The sequence below is a fragment of the Primulina huaijiensis genome, chromosome 18, assembly GCF_012295235.1.
Source record: "Primulina huaijiensis isolate GDHJ02 chromosome 18, ASM1229523v2, whole genome shotgun sequence".
NCBI lineage: Eukaryota > Viridiplantae > Streptophyta > Magnoliopsida > Lamiales > Gesneriaceae > Primulina > Primulina huaijiensis.
The window spans coordinates 31,522-51,718 of record NC_133323.1 but is presented as its reverse complement, the minus strand read 5'-3'; the positions used below and the strand labels follow the sequence as shown (position 1 = coordinate 51,718).

At 35.8% G+C, this 20,197-nt stretch overlaps 2 protein-coding genes across 8 annotated transcripts; both read right to left on the bottom strand.

The window, feature by feature from the left end:
* Window positions 1-694: 694 nt before the first annotated feature.
* LOC140964600 (mitochondrial import receptor subunit TOM20-like) lies at window positions 695-3,361 on the bottom strand. 4 transcript variants are annotated; one of them, XM_073424464.1, is made up of 6 exons: window positions 3,157-3,361; window positions 2,988-3,066; window positions 2,587-2,756; window positions 2,455-2,502; window positions 1,642-1,728; window positions 695-989 (listed from the first exon to the last, which is right to left on the bottom strand). In XM_073424464.1, the coding sequence occupies exons 1-6, from the start codon at window positions 3,250-3,252 to the stop codon at window positions 861-863; spliced, it is 609 nt and encodes a 202-aa protein (XP_073280565.1). In that variant the 5' UTR covers window positions 3,253-3,361; the 3' UTR covers window positions 695-860. The 4 variants fall into 4 exon arrangements, with proteins under 4 accessions (XP_073280565.1, XP_073280566.1, XP_073280567.1 ...); XM_073424465.1 differs by having other exon boundaries at window positions 695-986; XM_073424466.1 differs by having other exon boundaries at window positions 695-983.
* Window positions 3,362-14,145: 10,784 nt separating this feature from the next.
* LOC140965151 (mitochondrial import receptor subunit TOM20-like) lies at window positions 14,146-16,885 on the bottom strand. Of its 4 annotated transcripts, none has more exons than XM_073425231.1 (6): window positions 16,681-16,885; window positions 16,512-16,590; window positions 16,111-16,280; window positions 15,979-16,026; window positions 15,166-15,252; window positions 14,146-14,513 (listed from the first exon to the last, which is right to left on the bottom strand). In XM_073425231.1, the coding sequence occupies exons 1-6, from the start codon at window positions 16,774-16,776 to the stop codon at window positions 14,385-14,387; spliced, it is 609 nt and encodes a 202-aa protein (XP_073281332.1). In that variant the 5' UTR covers window positions 16,777-16,885; the 3' UTR covers window positions 14,146-14,384. The 4 variants fall into 4 exon arrangements, with proteins under 4 accessions (XP_073281332.1, XP_073281333.1, XP_073281334.1 ...); XM_073425232.1 differs by having other exon boundaries at window positions 14,146-14,510; XM_073425233.1 differs by having other exon boundaries at window positions 14,146-14,507.
* Window positions 16,886-20,197: the final 3,312 nt, after the last annotated feature.

The window sequence follows — 20,197 nt, the reverse complement described above, 5'->3', positions numbered from 1 at the left end:
CAACCGAAAAAAGGAGCTAACCGACTATTTGTTAATACAATATGACATGAACCTTTATTAGTTACTATCTCGTCAATTGCATTAATACTTGCACAATGTACAAATTATATTGAATGAAACTTATCAATGCACAAAAATCATTTGATTATATATATTACATGAAAAAAATGATTATTTGTAATTATATTACATAATTAAATAGAAAATAAATTGAAGACTAGCCAAGACAGTAAGCAATCATATCGACCGCCCTGCCGTCACCACCGGTCTACCACCATTTACAACTTTTGATTTTATTTTAATGTAATTAAAAAAATTTATATCGAAAATATAATATTCAATTGCTTCCCCTAGTTGAACTATGAATTTACTGATTTTTACACTTTATTTTCTTAAAACCAGGACAAAAGAGAACCGTGAAAATGAAGCTACAACACATTTTATTTATTGATATATTTCACCTTGTATTACCGAAATTTTTTTTATTGAAAAAAAACTATTTTAAAAATATTTTTGGTTTCCTCGTACTAAAGTGGAAAGCCAAATGAATCCTACAATAACAATCTCTATTATATCCACGAACGTTTAAAAAAAATAATGACCAAACCACACTGGCCTACTTAAAATTCACAGATTTAATAACTTTTATCTGAAACTAAGCAACAAATAAAAAAAAAAAAAGCAACAAGAATAATAATGGCAAATATGAGCGCTTAAAATATCACAACTGGGTGAACAAGAGGAAAACAATACCAAAGGAAAAGGCATGGCAACGAAAGAAAAACAAGAATTCCACAAGTAACCATGGTAAGATCCTTCGCAATTGTCTCTGAAAATTCAAATGAGGCAAATGCCATAGTTTATCTCGGTGGAGGTGAAGGAACATTAGATTTGGCAAATCCCACCCATGCAACAATGCCAACCGCAAGAATTACCCATCCAAAAATATCATATTTGAGATCACTAGTTTTAGCCTTTTTTGTCTGCTGCTGATGAAAAGATACCACACTTTAATGTAACAACAAAGAAATGAAATATCAAGCACAAAATAAGCGGTCCAAGCAACACAACCAAAAATTCACTGGTGAACCTAGCTTACAAGCAAATGATAAGTCTACCGATGAGGCAAGAGACAACTAAAACTATCAGGACATGTGTACCATTTCAAATTATATTTCTAATTCAGTCAATATCCGTTGTTATCTTCACAATGAAAATATACAAATCGTAGACATATGGAGAAGCAGTCCAAGCAACAATTACATGCAAGTGGAAGTAGTCTTGAAAGACGTCTAAGTGTGGGTAACAAGGTATGTGGCTTCAGAGATGTCAAATGCTGGCCAGGCAGACACAAGTGGGAGAGATTGACTGGTAGTGGCTGTAGCAATATATTAGCAAACTGGTAGTGGCTGTAGCAATATATTAGCAACAAGGAGAAAGGCAAGGAGAAGTTCCTTCATATTGACTTTCTCCTCAACAACAATCGATAATACAGACAAGATCTTAAAATTTGTTACAAGACAGTAAAATACGTAAAAGAAAATGCATGCAGTTCATAATTATCAAATGACAATCTATATTAGTGTCGATCAATAATTAGTCACATCAAACACTGAAATGCAATGAACCTGAGATGTGTACCTTTGTGTTGGTAGATGCAGAAGGGCCTGATCCCATGGCCTGCTGAGAGAAACCATGCTTGTGGAATTCCACATGTAACTCAGGAGCCTTAGGAACAGAGATTGCGACACATATGCATACATCAGTTGGCAAAACATAGATAATTGATATTAAGAATCCAGTTGAGTCCGACCATTATCGAACACGAAAACAAGATAAACATAAATAACAAAACCAAGCAATTCATAAAATAAACTGATACCCCAACCATCCAGAAACCAATAACAACAACAATAATGAAGCCTTTATCCAACTAAGCGAGAACATTTGCAGTTGCTCCCATTGAAGAAAAACCTAGAGAGACACAATTAAGATGGTAATGGCATATACTTAGGCAACCAATAAATGACCCGATGTGAGACCATGACAAATATACACATTAACCGAGGAAGAAGAATACGTATAGTACCTGGTTAGCAATGATAAAACACAATAAAATTTATTTAAATATAGACTTGGTTAGCAACCGTCCAGAAAACCAAAACCAAACACCAAAAACCAAAAAAATGATTGGGATGGAAAGCCACAAAATCCAGAGGACCAACTACCAAGTAGTCCAACTATAATATCCAAGAATCCATAAAACTCCCTCATCCTACTCGGGAATGTTCCAAACTAATTTTCACTCATTGACAGTTTTCTAGTCTATTAAGAAACACGTATAAGGTATAACATTTCTCACTGCATTGAAGTTTCGAATCCCAAATCACATACCTTTAAATGCAATTGCATCAAAACTAAGATTGTAAATCAGAGACAGTAAGGAGAATGTACCTTTACCGCTACTTCTAAAGATTTCTTGTAAAGCTCGTTTGATGGTTCCTGCAGCCGCGAGAAAATCAATGCAATGCCATCTCAACAAGGAAAGTGGATGCACAACAAAAAATCTAATGCAGCAGAACATACCAGTTCCACTGCTTGCTCATAGTACTGAGCCGCCTTATCAAAGTAAGGCCTGGCCTCATCGAGATCTGGAAAAAGAAATGCATTGGATGTATATGCATTCCCAAGGGCCCAAAGGGTATCATGCTTTCTTGGATCAACATCCAGTGCCTCCCCCAACTTGGATATAGCATCTGCAAAACCATTAAATAGCTAAAGTTTGATGGAAAAAATCGAGACCTAAGTTATCTTTCAAACTAAATAAAAGTTCCAATATCGGTCCAGTCATAAAACCCTTTCCACTGCGCTACATAATCCATTCATCAATTATTTTACAACATTATCCGGTCAAAATAACACAAAATGCATCCAAAAGAAATCAACAAATCAAAACCGCGATACAAAATACAGCAAAGTATCTGAACCTAGAACCATCTTCTTGGACTCCGGACCGCTCTGAAACTGCGCTAACTCCAGTAACACTCCGCCCCATCTAGTCAAATTCTGAACCCATCAAGTAAAATTTCAGACTTTGAGAAGTTAAAATACATATTCAGAAATAGATAGATTGTATGCGCATGTATGAGTCCTCACATCGGTATCGAGAGGATTTTTGGCATAGGTAGCTTCAGCAGTTCTTCGAGCGTGTTCAAAGAAGAGGAGACGATCGAAATCGCTAGACATATCCATGATGTAGTTTGTCTGATGATCTTCGAGTTCCCCAAAGTACTTCTTTCAAGTGAATAGGGTTTCTGATTTTATAATTGTGCGCTTTTGGGGGTCAAGAATGAGACTTATGCGGCCATGAGTTTGGCCCGTGGGAAGTGTGACGTCAGTACACGTGTGAAATGTAGCCCTATCAATGGAGTCCTGTCGCGCCACGTGCGAGATGTAGTCCAACCGTTATAAAAAAATACTAGTAAATTATGTATACGTATGCCTAAATCTATTTATAATTCACGATGAAAAAAATCGATGCTAGGGTGCCCCGTTTTTCCAGGGTAGGAAGGAGTAGAAAAAAGCCTCTTGACGTGCTTTTGTATGGCCTAGAAATGTATACGTATCTTACAATTTAGCATTCTGATTTATTTATAATATTGAAGACAAAAAGCACTAAATTTGATAACTTGTTAAAGGATTTGAATATCAATTTCATCGATATCATCGATATCACACCAAATCTCCATGTGACGAAAAGCCGATATCCAGGTTTCGAAAATCCAAATGAATTAATAATTTTGACTAAATGTTACTCCGTCTTTGCTCGCTCTCCTTGATAGTGCCCTCCGAGCGTATTTACAAAATATTGTCTCAATTAATCCTATTTCATCAGATATGAGGGAGAGAATCAATAGATTCTTTTTCGGGCGCAATTCATCTTTCTTGTACGCAACATACAACCCTCCGTTGTGATTCGTTGTGAAATAAAGAAATAAATCGAACCAAGTCTTTCAAGGACACAGGTAAAATCACGTTATATATAATATATTCATATTTATATAATCTAGTCCTTGTTATGAGTCCCTTGAACCCTTGGTATTGAGATCTTTTTGAAAAATCAGGCTGTCACAACTCATGATTGAATGATAAAGTAGAGTGGGCAAAGTGTTGGTCTCACTTGCGGTAATTTGAGATAATAAACCTCGAAAATAATGAATAAACTGGACATCGAGATTTACGTGGAAAACCCCTAAAAATTATTAGGGTAAAAACCACGGGCAAGATGAAAAGAATTTCACTATAATATTTTATGGTGTACAACTCACTCATTGTGTTTCCAAAGAGAACACACAATCTCTTAATACATGAGAACAAACACCTCACAAATATTATAGAACTAAGCACTTAAATGATATAAGATGAGAGAAAGCTCCAAGAAGGGATGATTTGAAATGAAGGAATGAGGCACCTATTTATAGTAGAATTTTGAGGTGTGAAACCGCGTATAAAACGCGTTCCATCTGAACGCATCCTTTCATTTCAAAATTCTTTTCGACCATTCATTCATTTAAAATGTGCACCGACCAACTTGCATTAATTGGATGACTTGCCGACATTTCTCTCACTTGAAGATTTGCTTGAGAATCAAGGACATCTTCACACATCCTTTCAATCTTGCCATTGCCTGCTGCTTACGTTTCCGCTAGAACACTTGAGGATTTACACTACTCAAACTTATCAATGTTCACTGGATTGGTCATAAAATCAGCTATGCTAACTTTTGTATGGATTTTCTACATATCTACACTTCTTTCTTCTACTATTTCCCATACAAAGTGAAATTGAACTCCCATGTGTTTCGTCATGGAATGAAAGACTGGACTCCTTGCGATGTCCAAGGCACTTTGACTGTCACAAACAAAAGAACATTCTCTTGTTTGTGTCCGATCTCCTCCAATAACCTTTTAATCCATATTGCCTCCTTGCAAGCTTGAGTAGCTGCCATATATTCTGCCTCTGTTGTAGATAATGTCACAACTGTCTGCAGTTTTGAAACCCAGCTTACTGCTCCCCCTGCAAGTGTAAACACATAACCAGTAGTATATTTCCTCTTATCAGAATCACCTGCATAATCTGAATCGATATAGTCCCCGAGTGTAACATTCGATCCTCCATAACATAATGCAACATTCGAGGTACCCTTAATGTATCTAAGGATCCTCTTAACAGTGCTCCAATGCTCTCGTCCAGGATTCGCCATATACCGACTAACTGCTCCAACTACTTGAGCAATGTCCGGTCTTGTACAGATTATAGCGAACATCAAACTTCCCACTGCTGATGCATATGGTACTCGAGACATCTCCATCCTCTCTGCTTCATTGCTAGGACACATCTCGAAGAAAACTTGAAGTTAACAGGAAGAGAGATCGATATTGGCTTGCTATCTTGCATGTTGAAGGACTTATCTTCAAATAATTTTTCTGAGAAAGACAAATCTTTCTGTTACTTCAGTCTCGATGAACTTGCATCCTTAGAATCTTGTTTGCTGATCTCAAGTCCTTCATATCAAATTCTCTAGCCAACTGTGCCTTCAATCTTTGGACCTGATCTTTTTTGAGGCCTGCTACCAACATGTCGTCCACATACAACAACAAAATGATATAATCATCACCAGACCTCTTGAAATACGTACAAGGGTCTGCACTCAGTCTGTTGTATCCAAAGCTCATGATATAGGAATCAAATCTCTTGTACCAACACATCGGCGCCTGTTTGAGACCGTACAGAGATTTGTTCAAACTGCAAACCAAGTTCTCTTTGCCTTTTTCCGCAAAACCTTCTGGTTGAAGCATATAGATTTCTTCTTCAAGATCTCCATGAAGAAATGTAGTTTTCACATCTAGCTGTTCTAGATATAGGTCAAACACCGCACAGAATGCTAGCACCACTCTAACTGTTTTAAGCCGAACCACAGGAGAAAATATCTCATTGAAGTCAATGACTTCTTTCTGAGCATATCCTTTTACCGTCAATCTAGCACGATACCGCTCCACTTGGTTATTTCCATCATGCTTGATCTTATATACCTATCTGTTTCCAACGGCTTTCCTCCCTTGTGGTAGTGTAATAAGATCTCAAGTTTTATTCTTGTCTAATGCCTCCAACTCTTCTTGCATTGCTATCATCCACAAGGATACATCCGAGCTTTGAGTAGCCTCGTGGAAACTTGATGGCTCACCATCCTCTGATAATAGACAATATGAAATATTGCTTTCAGTGACATAATCTGAAAGCCAACCTGGTGGTCTTCTGTCTCGAGTTGACTGCCTCACATTGGAAACCTCAGACTCAACATGTTCTTGTTCTTCGTGCTCTGGTACTGCTTCACAAGAATTTTGACTTTCATCCATCCTATTTTCCACCTGAAATATAGTAGTTTTTATATTCAGCGTGCTTTTGTCTCCCTTTACTTTATCTTCCTCGAAGATAACATTCATGCTGATGACAAGATTGTGGACACTAGGATCCCACAAGCGAAACCCCTTACTCCATCAGCATAACCCAAGAAGATACATTTTCTTGATTTTGAATCCAACTTTGATCTTTCTTGCTCATTGTACAGAACGTACACAAGACTTTCAAATGTATGCAAATGAGAATAATCTGTCGGCTTCCAGTCCACATCTCCATCAGAGCCTTCAGATCAATCGCCACTGAAGGAGAACGATTGATAATATAACAAGCGGTTTTGGCTGCCTCCGCCCAAAATGACTTGTCTAGACCTGCAGTCCTCAACATAACTCTTATTCTGTCCAACAAGGTTCTGTTCATCTGCTCCGTCACTCCATTCTGTTGAGGTGTGTAAGCCGCCATGAACTTTCTTTTGATGCCCTCATGTTGACAGTATGAATCAAATTCGTCACTGGTATATTCTCCTCCATTGTCAGTCCTCAGACACTTGATTTTCTTTTCTGAATCAAGTTCAACCCGCGCTTTGAAATATTTGAAGATCTGGAAAACATCTGATTTCTTCTTGATCGGATACACCCAATATCTCATAGAAAAATCATCAATGAACGAGACAAAGTATCTCGCTCCTCCAAGGGATGCAACCGGTGCTTGCCAAACATTCGAATGAATCAGCTCCAATATGCTTTTGATCCTGGCAGCAGAAGTGTTAAACTTTAATCTGTGTTGTTTACTAGTAACACAGCGCTCACAAAAGGGTAATGAAACTTTTGTAAGTCCCAGCAGCAGCTTCCGTTCTGAAAGAATTTTCCACCCCCATTCTGACATATGCCCGAGCTTGCTATGCCATAACACTGATAATTCTTCTCCCGGACCATTTGATGCAACAACTAGTTCTGCCTCCTTGTGTGTTTCTCCTAAAAGTACATACAGATTTGCAGCAACTTTTTCCGCCTTCATAACCACAAGCGCACCCTTCACAATTTTCATGATCCCGTTTTCGATACGGATTTTGCACCCGATGTCATCCAATTGCCCCAAGGACAAAAGATTCTTCGTCAGTCCTTTTACATGTTGTACCTCATGTATGGTGCGAATGGTTCCATCAAACATTTTTATTTTGATAGTACCAACCCCAGCGATTTCCAAGACATGATCATTTCCCATGAATACAGATTCTCATGAGACTGGTTCATAATGATCAAACCATTCTCTCTGAGACGTCATGTGACACGTCGCTCTTGAATCCATAATCCATGTGTCACAAAATTTGTGCCTGCCTTCTGTAACTGTTGCCGCTTCGCTGAATAATATTTCACCACCGCCTGAAGTACTCACTACAAGAAAAATTGATTTTAACAACACATCAAAGACAACAGTTTTTATTAAAACCGTTGTCTTTTTACTTTTAACAACGGTTTTAACAAAAACCGTTGTCGTAGCCTAAAAAAATTCGCTCAAAGACAACAGTTTCTTTAAACCCGTTGTCTTTGATATATCTACGACAACGGTTTTTGAGCGTTTTTTTTGGCTACGACAACGGTTTTTAAAAACCGTTGTCTATGAGCGTTTTTGTTTTGGGCTACGACAACAGTTTTTAAACTGTTGTCTATTAGCGTTTTTCTTCAAGCTACGACAACGATTTGTAAAAAACCGTTGTCTTTCAACTGGTTTTTCTATAAATTTGTTGTCAATATTACATTCTGCGACCATTTAAGTAAAATCTGTCGCTAAAATTAGCGACGGTTATACTATACCGTCATTAATTTAAATCTTGCGACGGTTAAAGTATAACCGTCGTGAAATTTAACGACGGTTTTAAGCAAAACCGTCGCCGATGTAAATATAGCGACAGTTTTGTAAAAAGTGTCACTAAATTTAGCGACGATTTTTGTATAACCATCGCTAATTTTAGCGACAGTTTTGGTAATACCGTCGCCGATCTATAATTAACGACAGTTTATACTTAACCGTCACTATATTTAGCGACGGTTCTTAATAACCGTTGCTAAATATAGCGACAAATCTTGTAAAAGCGTCGCTAATTTTAAATCGGCGAGAGTTAGAAAACTAACCGTCGCTATTTGCGACGGTTAAAGTCAAAACTGTCGCAAACTGTCTATAAATATCCCCACCCTCGGTCCATTTTCTACCATACCACTTCACAACACTTAAAATTTTTCTCCCTTACACAATTTTAGTTTCGATTTTCTCTTTAAAGTTTAATAAAATTTTAAAATCAAGAATATAGTATTTTCGACGTTAAATCAAGAATGTAATTAGCATATTAGATTGTGAGTTTTTTTGTATATTTATTAAAATATTTAAAGTGAATTTTTTTTATTTTACTGAAAAAATTAGCTACGGAAAGCATACAAAACCGTCGCTAAAATTAGCGACGAATTTTATAAAACACCGTCGCTAAATTTAGCGACGGTGTATTAAACCGTCGCTGTTTAGCGACCGTTTAAATGACGACCCTCGCTAATTGTAGCGACGGTTAACGATGATGTCCATCGCGAATTAATTTACGACGGTTTTTAATTATAACTACCACATCACTCCAAAACCGTTGTCTTTTAGCGAATGCTTTAACCACAGGACCTTTAACAACGGTTTTATATATCTACGACAACGGTTTTGCACCGTCTTCTTTAGACGTCTACGACAACAGTTTTTCACCGTTGTCTTTGAGCACACCCTTTAACCACAGGACTTTTAACAACGGTATTATTTGACCTACGACAACGGTTTTTAACCGTTGTCTTTTGCCTTTTTTTTTTAGTAGTGACTAGTCACATTTCTTTGAGAACTCTTGTCGATACTCGTACACTCTTTCTTGAAGTTCCCTTTACCGACACATTTAAAGCAGTAAATATTTTTCTTCTTACTTCTTGACTTTGATCTACCTCGTCTTTGGCTTCCACTGGAGTCACGGTCCATAAATTTTCCTCTTACTATCGGCAAAACCTCTGCCTGTTTCGAAGTTACCAACCTATCTTCCTTGTTTTTGCGTCGGCTTTCTTCTCCGAGAACCGCAGTTAAGACATCGTCGAATCTTAGAAATCCCACAAGAATATTGTTAGTAATGTTGATAATAAGTTGATCATATGAATCTGGTATACTTTGAAGTAGAAGCTCCACACGTTCATTTTCCCCTATTTTATGTCCCATGGAAGTGAGTTAGGCAAATAGAATATTTAGTGTGTTGATATGGTCGGTCATCGATGAGGATTCCGCCATCCGAAGAGTATAAAGCCTTCTCTTTAGGAAAATCATGTTGTGTAACGACTTGACCTCGTACATCTTTGTCAGAGTATCCCAGATAAATTTTGCTGTTTTTATGTAAGAGATACTAGATAATACTTCGTCTGCTATAGCCAAGTATAAATTGACAACATCATTATCATTCATCTCATTCCACTTTCCTTCATCCGTAATTTCCACCGGTCTATCTCCAATAGCCACCAAAAAATTCTCCTTTCTTAAAACTGCTTATATCTTTATTTTCCACAGCATAAAATTATTTCAATTGAACTTTGCTATCTCGTAACTGCTCGTCATTATGTCGACAACAATTTAGTAGACTGGACAAAATAATCTCGCCTTAAATAAAAAATCTCAAAAAAAATTTCTTTTCTGATGTGGAAGATCAGTCTAGGGTGCAACCACAGAATATACTCAGAATTTTAAGAAATTTTAAACCAAAGCACTGATACCACTTGTTGGTCCCACTTGCGGTAATTTGAGATAATAAACCCCGAAAGTAAAGAATAAACTGGACACCTAGATTTACGTGGAAAACTTCTAAAAATTATTAGGGTAAAAACCACGGGTAAGATGTAAAGAATTCCACTATAATATTTTATGGTGTACAACTCACTCACTGTGTTTCCAAAGAGAACACACACTCTCTTAATACAGGAGAACAAACACCTCACAAATATTATAGAACTAAGCACTTAAATACTATAAAATAAAAGAAAACTTAAAGAAGGGATGATTTGAAATGAAGGAATGAGGCACCTATTTATAGTAGAATTTTGAGATGTGAAACGCATCCTTTCATTTCAAAAATATTTTCGGCCCTTCATTCATTTAAAATGTGCACCAGCCAACTTGCATTAAATGGATGACTTACCGACATAAAGGAATAATAAGAAAGTGAAATCACATTCACAAAATGAAAAGACATTGCTTACAACTCAAAAGAACAGGATTGATCTTAAGGCACCTCTCATCACAACAAGTCAAAAAGATGCCACCCAATAATTTATTTGATGAGAATGGGAGAGCAGTAGTATTGGAAGTCATTTATTTAGTGGTGTTATTACTTGTTTATGTATATACGAAACCAAACTAAGGAGTGGGGATGAGAATACAGTAGAAAAAGTTTGTGGGAACAACAGATACTTTGATCTTTCTTTTTGAGTGTAAGATTGGTAATGGGGCCCATCCAAATAAATCAATTTTCAAGTAGTTTTTTTTATATAACATGGACACTTTTTTTTAATAGTAAAACAACATCAACATCTTTAATTTATTTAAAATAAATTCATCCAAACATATCAACAAATTTTTTTTAAAATAAGGTAATATAACTTATAAAATTGCTTATATAAAAAACATAGGTGTTTATGAGCTATTTTAAACAAGTTTAGCTAAACACTCTCTAATATGATGTGTGTGTATTAGAAATTTTAGTCATTTTTTCGATTTGACGCTGATGTGTAACTGATACATTACTGACATGTGTAGTGTCTATAATGTCTACAACTTAAGATACTACTAGAATTTTTTTTTATAAACTCATTTTCGAAAATTACCATCTTATGCATACCTGCGATACCACTAGAAATTACACATTTTAAAATAATAGCAATCAACTGACATATGAAAATACTGCAGTTTTAAGAAAAACAAATCATCGACCTTAGCCTTGCGTTTTTAAAAAATACGAATATGAAACGTGTAAAAATCCTGACAACCATAAACATAATAAAATGAATGAATATGAAAATATTCATCCACTCTAACTCAAACGTAATGTGCGGAAAATACGGTACTCGGGTTCGCGTGCGCACGTCCAACTCCGCCTACTCAGTTTTCGGCACCTCCAATCTCCAGATCAATATGCTCACCTGCATCATTCACACCTGTAACGTTATAGCAAGTACATATACATAATAGGCAACAATGAAAAGTAACGTAATACAAATACATGATCTTAAAAGCGTAAACATAAACGTAATAAAGCATAACGTGTCAAAACATGTTTCAACATATCATCATATACGTGTCCATTTTCTTCAATTGAATTTCGTTCATTAGTTGTGACTTTCGTATCAGCTTTATTCGATAGATCCATCTACGTATAACTGTGGTACCCGGTGGCAGGGACATCAGCGATGGTATTACTCATCCACTGACCCTTGGCCTTACATATCATCGTATTCGTATTCGTATTCGTATTAGTCACAACCAACTCCTTTCCTTCAAAACATGTCATCATATTCATCACTTATAAAAATCATGCATATACATAAATTTTTCTTAAAATCAAATATGCAACATATTTTTCATATTAGCATAAAAATTCATGTTCTTGATAACATAAACATTTAAAACATGTCAAATAGAGCTTAGGACGCTGCTAGGACTGCTAACTCGACCTGGGTACAAAATGACCATTTTGCCCCTGGAAACCCTAATTGACCATTTTGCTCCTGGAACTCAAAATTTTTACCAGAAGCCAGCCAAACACCTTAAAACATATTTATAATCCACTCTTAGACGTAAACTCGAACATGTTTCGTAACTTATACGATTCGTTTTAAAACTTGGATCGGGGTCTCGGTTTTAACCCGAATCAACCCGAAACGCAACCAAATTTTCCCAAACTTAAACCACTAAACCTACACACCCTACCAACCCTTAACTAGCCTAATTCTAGCCGTTTAGTTCTCCTTAAGCACGGCTGCAACTTGCTGGAATTTTTGCATGTGCTCCACTCCACACCCTGCTCGGCTATTAGTGCTAACCCCTCGGCCCAAGCCCCAAACCACCAAGACCGGACCCTAGCTAGTTACCCTACGACCATGACCGACCACTTAGGACCCCCATTGGACTAACCCTAAGCACGCCGACACCCCACGCACGCACAAGGCTCGGACGTGTCGAGGAAGCCTTAGCCGCCTCACCAAAACCACTCGGCCTTCATCCAGCCCAACCAAGACTCGACTCCAGCTTAGTGACCCCTTCACTATCGTCCTAAGCAGTCCCCTAACATCCCATTTCGGCAGCCCCTTGCACAAGAACACGAAGAACATGAGTTGCATAAAAGATATATGCATGTTCATGTCAAAATCTTTGCAAAAACGTAACATCATGCTAGAACAAATAATTTTTCAAGCAAATACATATAAATCAGCATATAAAATGACGTGAATGATGAGAAAAAAAGATATATGACGTGCCTTTTCGTTTACAAAAAATCCTTTTTTTCGTATTTTTATTTTTGTGATTTGTACTTTTATTATTTGTTAGGTGTTGTCGTTGTCATTTATTGTTTTGTAATATTTTTTGTTTGTCTTTTGTAATTTTTTAACGCACTAATAATTTAATTTAGTTGTTTGTTAAATTTATATTTTTTATACCTAATTAATTTCAATTCAAAGTACTAAAATTTTTATTATTAATATTTTATAAATTTCAAATAAATTAAATTAATTAATTATTTATAATTACAAAAATATAAAATCATCAAATATAACAAAATTATTTAAAAAACTTTAAAAAAAATTTCCTTCTCGATACATAATAGTTCCACCAGCCTAGTTACTCACAACCTCTGCCTCGAGAACCACCCATCGCTGCCATCGAAACATTGAATTTTAAAATAGGTTTTTTTTAATTTATTTATAAAAGTAATGATATTATTGGGGGAGTCCCTTATCTCCTCCACCCCCTTGAATAGGCTTTCCGCGATACCAAGCTCACTTCATTAAGTCTTCATATAATAGGAGTGTTTATCGCTACTATCAACTACAACAACCGAAAAAAGGAGCTAACCGACTATTTGTTAATACAATATGACATGAACCTTTATTAGTTACTATCTCGTCAATTGCATTAATACTTGCACAATGTACAAATTATATTGAATGAAACTTATCAATGCACAAAAATCATTTGATTATATATATTACATGAAAAAAATGATTATTTGTAATTATATTACATAATTAAATAGAAAATAAATTGAAGACTAGCCAAGACAGTAAGCAATCATATCGACCGCCCTGCCGTCACCACCGGTCTACCACCATTTACAACTTTTGATTTTATTTTAATGTAATTAAAAAAATTTATATCGAAAATATAATATTCAATTGCTTCCCCTAGTTGAACTATGAATTTACTGATTTTTACACTTTATTTTCTTAAAACCAGGACAAAAGAGAACCGTGAAAATGAAGCTACAACACATTTTATTTATTGATATATTTCACCTTGTATTACCGAAATTTTTTTTATTGAAAAAAAACTATTTTAAAAATATTTTTGGTTTCCTCGTACTAAAGTGGAAAGCCAAATGAATCCTACAATAACAATCTCTATTATATCCACGAACGTTTAAAAAAAATAATGACCAAACCACACTGGCCTACTTAAAATTCACAGATTTAATAACTTTTATCTGAAACTAAGCAACAAATAAAAAAAAAAAAAGCAACAAGAATAATAATGGCAAATATGAGCGCTTAAAATATCACAACTGGGTGAACAAGAGGAAAACAATACCAAAGGAAAAGGCATGGCAACGAAAGAAAAACAAGAATTCCACAAGTAACCATGGTAAGATCCTTCGCAATTGTCTCTGAAAATTCAAATGAGGCAAATGCCATAGTTTATCTCGGTGGAGGTGAAGGAACATTAGATTTGGCAAATCCCACCCATGCAACAATGCCAACCGCAAGAATTACCCATCCAAAAATATCATATTTGAGATCACTAGTTTTAGCCTTTTTTGTCTGCTGCTGATGAAAAGATACCACACTTTAATGTAACAACAAAGAAATGAAATATCAAGCACAAAATAAGCGGTCCAAGCAACACAACCAAAAATTCACTGGTGAACCTAGCTTACAAGCAAATGATAAGTCTACCGATGAGGCAAGAGACAACTAAAACTATCAGGACATGTGTACCATTTCAAATTATATTTCTAATTCAGTCAATATCCGTTGTTATCTTCACAATGAAAATATACAAATCGTAGACATATGGAGAAGCAGTCCAAGCAACAATTACATGCAAGTGGAAGTAGTCTTGAAAGACGTCTAAGTGTGGGTAACAAGGTATGTGGCTTCAGAGATGTCAAATGCTGGCCAGGCAGACACAAGTGGGAGAGATTGACTGGTAGTGGCTGTAGCAATATATTAGCAAACTGGTAGTGGCTGTAGCAATATATTAGCAACAAGGAGAAAGGCAAGGAGAAGTTCCTTCATATTGACTTTCTCCTCAACAACAATCGATAATACAGACAAGATCTTAAAATTTGTTACAAGACAGTAAAATACGTAAAAGAAAATGCATGCAGTTCATAATTATCAAATGACAATCTATATTAGTGTCGATCAATAATTAGTCACATCAAACACTGAAATGCAATGAACCTGAGATGTGTACCTTTGTGTTGGTAGATGCAGAAGGGCCTGATCCCATGGCCTGCTGAGAGAAACCATGCTTGTGGAATTCCACATGTAACTCAGGAGCCTTAGGAACAGAGATTGCGACACATATGCATACATCAGTTGGCAAAACATAGATAATTGATATTAAGAATCCAGTTGAGTCCGACCATTATCGAACACGAAAACAAGATAAACATAAATAACAAAACCAAGCAATTCATAAAATAAACTGATACCCCAACCATCCAGAAACCAATAACAACAACAATAATGAAGCCTTTATCCAACTAAGCGAGAACATTTGCAGTTGCTCCCATTGAAGAAAAACCTAGAGAGACACAATTAAGATGGTAATGGCATATACTTAGGCAACCAATAAATGACCCGATGTGAGACCATGACAAATATACACATTAACCGAGGAAGAAGAATACGTATAGTACCTGGTTAGCAATGATAAAACACAATAAAATTTATTTAAATATAGACTTGGTTAGCAACCGTCCAGAAAACCAAAACCAAACACCAAAAACCAAAAAAATGATTGGGATGGAAAGCCACAAAATCCAGAGGACCAACTACCAAGTAGTCCAACTATAATATCCAAGAATCCATAAAACTCCCTCATCCTACTCGGGAATGTTCCAAACTAATTTTCACTCATTGACAGTTTTCTAGTCTATTAAGAAACACGTATAAGGTATAACATTTCTCACTGCATTGAAGTTTCGAATCCCAAATCACATACCTTTAAATGCAATTGCATCAAAACTAAGATTGTAAATCAGAGACAGTAAGGAGAATGTACCTTTACCGCTACTTCTAAAGATTTCTTGTAAAGCTCGTTTGATGGTTCCTGCAGCCGCGAGAAAATCAATGCAATGCCATCTCAACAAGGAAAGTGGATGCACAACAAAAAATCTAATGCAGCAGAACATACCAGTTCCACTGCTTGCTCATAGTACTGAGCCGCCTTATCAAAGTAAGGCCTGGCCTCATCGAGATCTGGAAAAAGAAATGCATTGGATGTATATGCATTCCCAAGGGCCCAAAGGGTATCATGCTTTCTTGGATCAACATCCAGTGCCTCCCCCAACTTGGATATAGCATCTGCAAAACCATTAAATAGCTAAAGTTTGATGGAAAAAATCGAGACCTAAGTTATCTTTCAAACTAAATAAAAGTTCCAATATCGGTCCAGTCATAAAACCCTTTCCACTGCGCTACATAATCCATTCATCAATTATTTTACAACATTATCCGGTCAAAATAACACAAAATGCATCCAAAAGAAATCAACAAATCAAAACCGCGATACAAAATACAGCAAAGTATCTGAACCTAGAACCATCTTCTTGGACTCCGGACCGCTCTGAAACTGCGCTAACTCCAGTAACACTCCGCCCCATCTAGTCAAATTCTGAACCCATCAAGTAAAATTTCAGACTTTGAGAAGTTAAAATACATATTCAGAAATAGATAGATTGTATGCGCATGTATGAGTCCTCACATCGGTATCGAGAGGATTTTTGGCATAGGTAGCTTCAGCAGTTCTTCGAGCGTGTTCAAAGAAGAGGAGACGATCGAAATCGCTAGACATATCCATGATGTAGTTTGTCTGATGATCTTCGAGTTCCCCAAAGTACTTCTTTCAAGTGAATAGGGTTTCTGATTTTATAATTGTGCGCTTTTGGGGGTCAAGAATGAGACTTATGCGGCCATGAGTTTGGCCCGTGGGAAGTGTGACGTCAGTACACGTGTGAAATGTAGCCCTATCAATGGAGTCCTGTCGCGCCACGTGCGAGATGTAGTCCAACCGTTATAAAAAAATACTAGTAAATTATGTATACGCCCATCCAAATAAATCAATTTTCAAGAAGTTTTTTTTATATAACATGGACACTTTTTTTAATAGTAAAACAACATCAACATCTTTAATTTATTTAAAATAAATTCATCCAAACATATCAACAATTTATTTTTAAAATAAGATAATATAACTTATAAAACTGCTTATATAAAGGACATAGGTGTTTATGAGCTATTTTAAACAAGTTTAGCTAAACACTCTATAATATGATGTGTGTGTATTAGAAATTTTAGTCATTTTTTCGATATGACGCTGATGTGTAACTGATACATTACTGACATGTGTAGTATCTGTAATGTCTACTACTTAAGATACTGCTAGAATTTTTTTTATAAACTCATTTTCGAAAATTACCAACTTATGCATGCCTGCGATACCACTGGAAATTACACATTTTAAAATAATAGCAATCAACTGACATATGAAAATACTGCAGTTTTCAAAAAAACAAATCATCGACNAACCGCGATACAAAATACAGCAAAGTATCTGAACCTAGAACCATCTTCTTGGACTCCGGACCGCTCTGAAACTGCGCTAACTCCAGTAACACTCCGCCCCATCTAGTCAAATTCTGAACCCATCAAGTAAAATTTCAGACTTTGAGAAGTTAAAATACATATTCAGAAATAGATAGATTGTATGCGCATGTATGAGTCCTCACATCGGTATCGAGAGGATTTTTGGCATAGGTAGCTTCAGCAGTTCTTCGAGCGTGTTCAAAGAAGAGGAGACGATCGAAATCGCTAGACATATCCATGATGTAGTTTGTCTGATGATCTTCGAGTTCCCCAAAGTACTTCTTTCAAGTGAATAGGGTTTCTGATTTTATAATTGTGCGCTTTTGGGGGTCAAGAATGAGACTTATGCGGCCATGAGTTTGGCCCGTGGGAAGTGTGACGTCAGTACACGTGTGAAATGTAGCCCTATCAATGGAGTCCTGTCGCGCCACGTGCGAGATGTAGTCCAACCGTTATAAAAAAATACTAGTAAATTATGTATACGCCCATCCAAATAAATCAATTTTCAAGAAGTTTTTTTTATATAACATGGACACTTTTTTTAATAGTAAAACAACATCAACATCTTTAATTTATTTAAAATAAATTCATCCAAACATATCAACAATTTATTTTTAAAATAAGATAATATAACTTATAAAACTGCTTATATAAAGGACATAGGTGTTTATGAGCTATTTTAAACAAGTTTAGCTAAACACTCTATAATATGATGTGTGTGTATTAGAAATTTTAGTCATTTTTTCGATATGACGCTGATGTGTAACTGATACATTACTGACATGTGTAGTATCTGTAATGTCTACTACTTAAGATACTGCTAGAATTTTTTTTATAAACTCATTTTCGAAAATTACCAACTTATGCATGCCTGCGATACCACTGGAAATTACACATTTTAAAATAATAGCAATCAACTGACATATGAAAATACTGCAGTTTTCAAAAAAACAAATCATCGACCTTAGCCTTGCGTTTTAAAAAAATGCGAATATGAAACGTGTAAAAATCCTGACAACCATAAACATAATAAAATGAATGAATATGAAAATATTCATCCACTCTAACTCAAACGTAATGTGCGGAAAATACGGTACTCGGGTTCGCGTGCGCACGTCCAACTCCGCCTACTCAGTTTTCGGCACCTCCAATCTCCATATCAATATGCTCACCTGCATCATTCACACCTAGTGAGTCAACACACCTGTAACGTTATAGCAAGTACATATACATAACATGCAACAATGAAAAGTAACGTAATACAAATACATGATCTTAAAAGCGTAAACGTAAACGTAATAAAGCATAACGTGTCAAAACATGTCTCAACATATCATCATATACGTGTCCATTTTCTTTAATTGAATTTCGTTCATTAGTTGTGACTTTCGTATCAGCTTTATTCGATGGATCCATCTACGTATAACTGTGGTACCCGGTGGCAGGGACATCAGCGACAGTATTACTCATCCACTGACTCTTGGCCTTACATATCATCATATTCGTATTCGTATTAGTTACAACCAACTCCCTTCCTTCAAAACATGTCATCATATTCATCACTTATAAAAATCATGCATGTACATAAATTTTTCTTAAAATCAAGTATGCAACGCATTTTTCATATAAGCATAAAAATTCATGTTCTTGATAACATAATTTTTTTTAGGTTTGGTTTTATGTTTAAACAATTTCCTTTGATTTTTAAAATATTAGTTGGTTGTTTTACTTTAAAAATAGTGCAAAAAATATTTTATATATTTTTGGTAGGTTCGGCCGATTTGACTTAGGAGGATTTAAAAAAAAAAATATCTAGTACTTTTAAGGCAAAACGAATTGCAGACGTTTCAAGGGACGTGACATATATAATTTTAAAACATAAGCCCACTTATAATTCTTGAATCAACACAGAAATGTGATAGAATGCTTGCTGAAATTTGGATAGAATATTGAGCAATCTTGGACATAACTTATGCTCAAACTTGGGTAAAACTTCTATTCAAACATGGACGAGGCTTCTGGTTGAAAATGGACAGAGCTTTCTTAGAAAATTATGATGTTAAAGAGGTCAAAATTCGGATAGATTTGTTCTAGTTTTTGGTGTGATTTTTCTTCATGTCTTGGGGTATTTATAGGCTACAATTGGGATGGATTCTGAAGGGTTTCAGCCATGTTAATTGCTCTCCTTAATGATGTTACAAGTTGACCAAGGGCTATTCAAATTTTGATTTAAGAGGCTGCATAATGGTATTGAATGCTCATGAAAATGGGATTTTATAGGGTCATCCCTGATGGATCGGTTTTGACACCCTTGAAGTTGCTTCAAACACAATGTTCTTCATAAGCTGCAATAGCTTGTGCTTTAAAAATGAATACACCGATGAATTAAATCGAGTTTGGTTTCAAACTAAGCGGAAGACACTCAAAATAATACGTTTAAGAAAACTAAACATTTTAAAGCTTTTAGCTTGTATAAACTGAATAACTGAAATAAGGGGGATTAGTTCGGGCAGCTGAACTGCTTAAATCAGTTTTAAAACAATAGCTAAATAGTAAAAGACACAAGATATGTTCATGGATGTTCGGAGACTTCAACTACTCCTACGTGATCCCTTCTACCACCTCGGATAGGATCT

Bases quoted from the DNA above. Each gene is read 5' to 3' on its own strand.
- LOC140964600 (XM_073424463.1), bottom strand. From the start codon at position 3,252: ATGGATATGTCTAGCGATTTCGATCGTCTCCTCTTCTTTGAACACGCT. The intron at 2,757-2,987 runs GTTCAGATACTT...ATGGTTTTGCAG, and splicing joins GTCCAAGAAGATGGTTCTAG to ATGCTATATCCAAGTTGGGG. The intron at 2,503-2,586 runs GTATGTTCTGCT...TCGCGGCTGCAG, and splicing joins ATGAGCAAGCAGTGGAACTG to GAACCATCAAACGAGCTTTA.
- LOC140965151 (XM_073425230.1), bottom strand. From the start codon at position 16,776: ATGGATATGTCTAGCGATTTCGATCGTCTCCTCTTCTTTGAACACGCT. The intron at 16,027-16,110 runs GTATGTTCTGCT...TCGCGGCTGCAG, and splicing joins ATGAGCAAGCAGTGGAACTG to GAACCATCAAACGAGCTTTA. The intron at 14,903-15,165 runs GTACACATCTCA...ATATTGCTACAG, and splicing joins CTGCATCTACCAACACAAAG to CCACTACCAGTCAATCTCTC.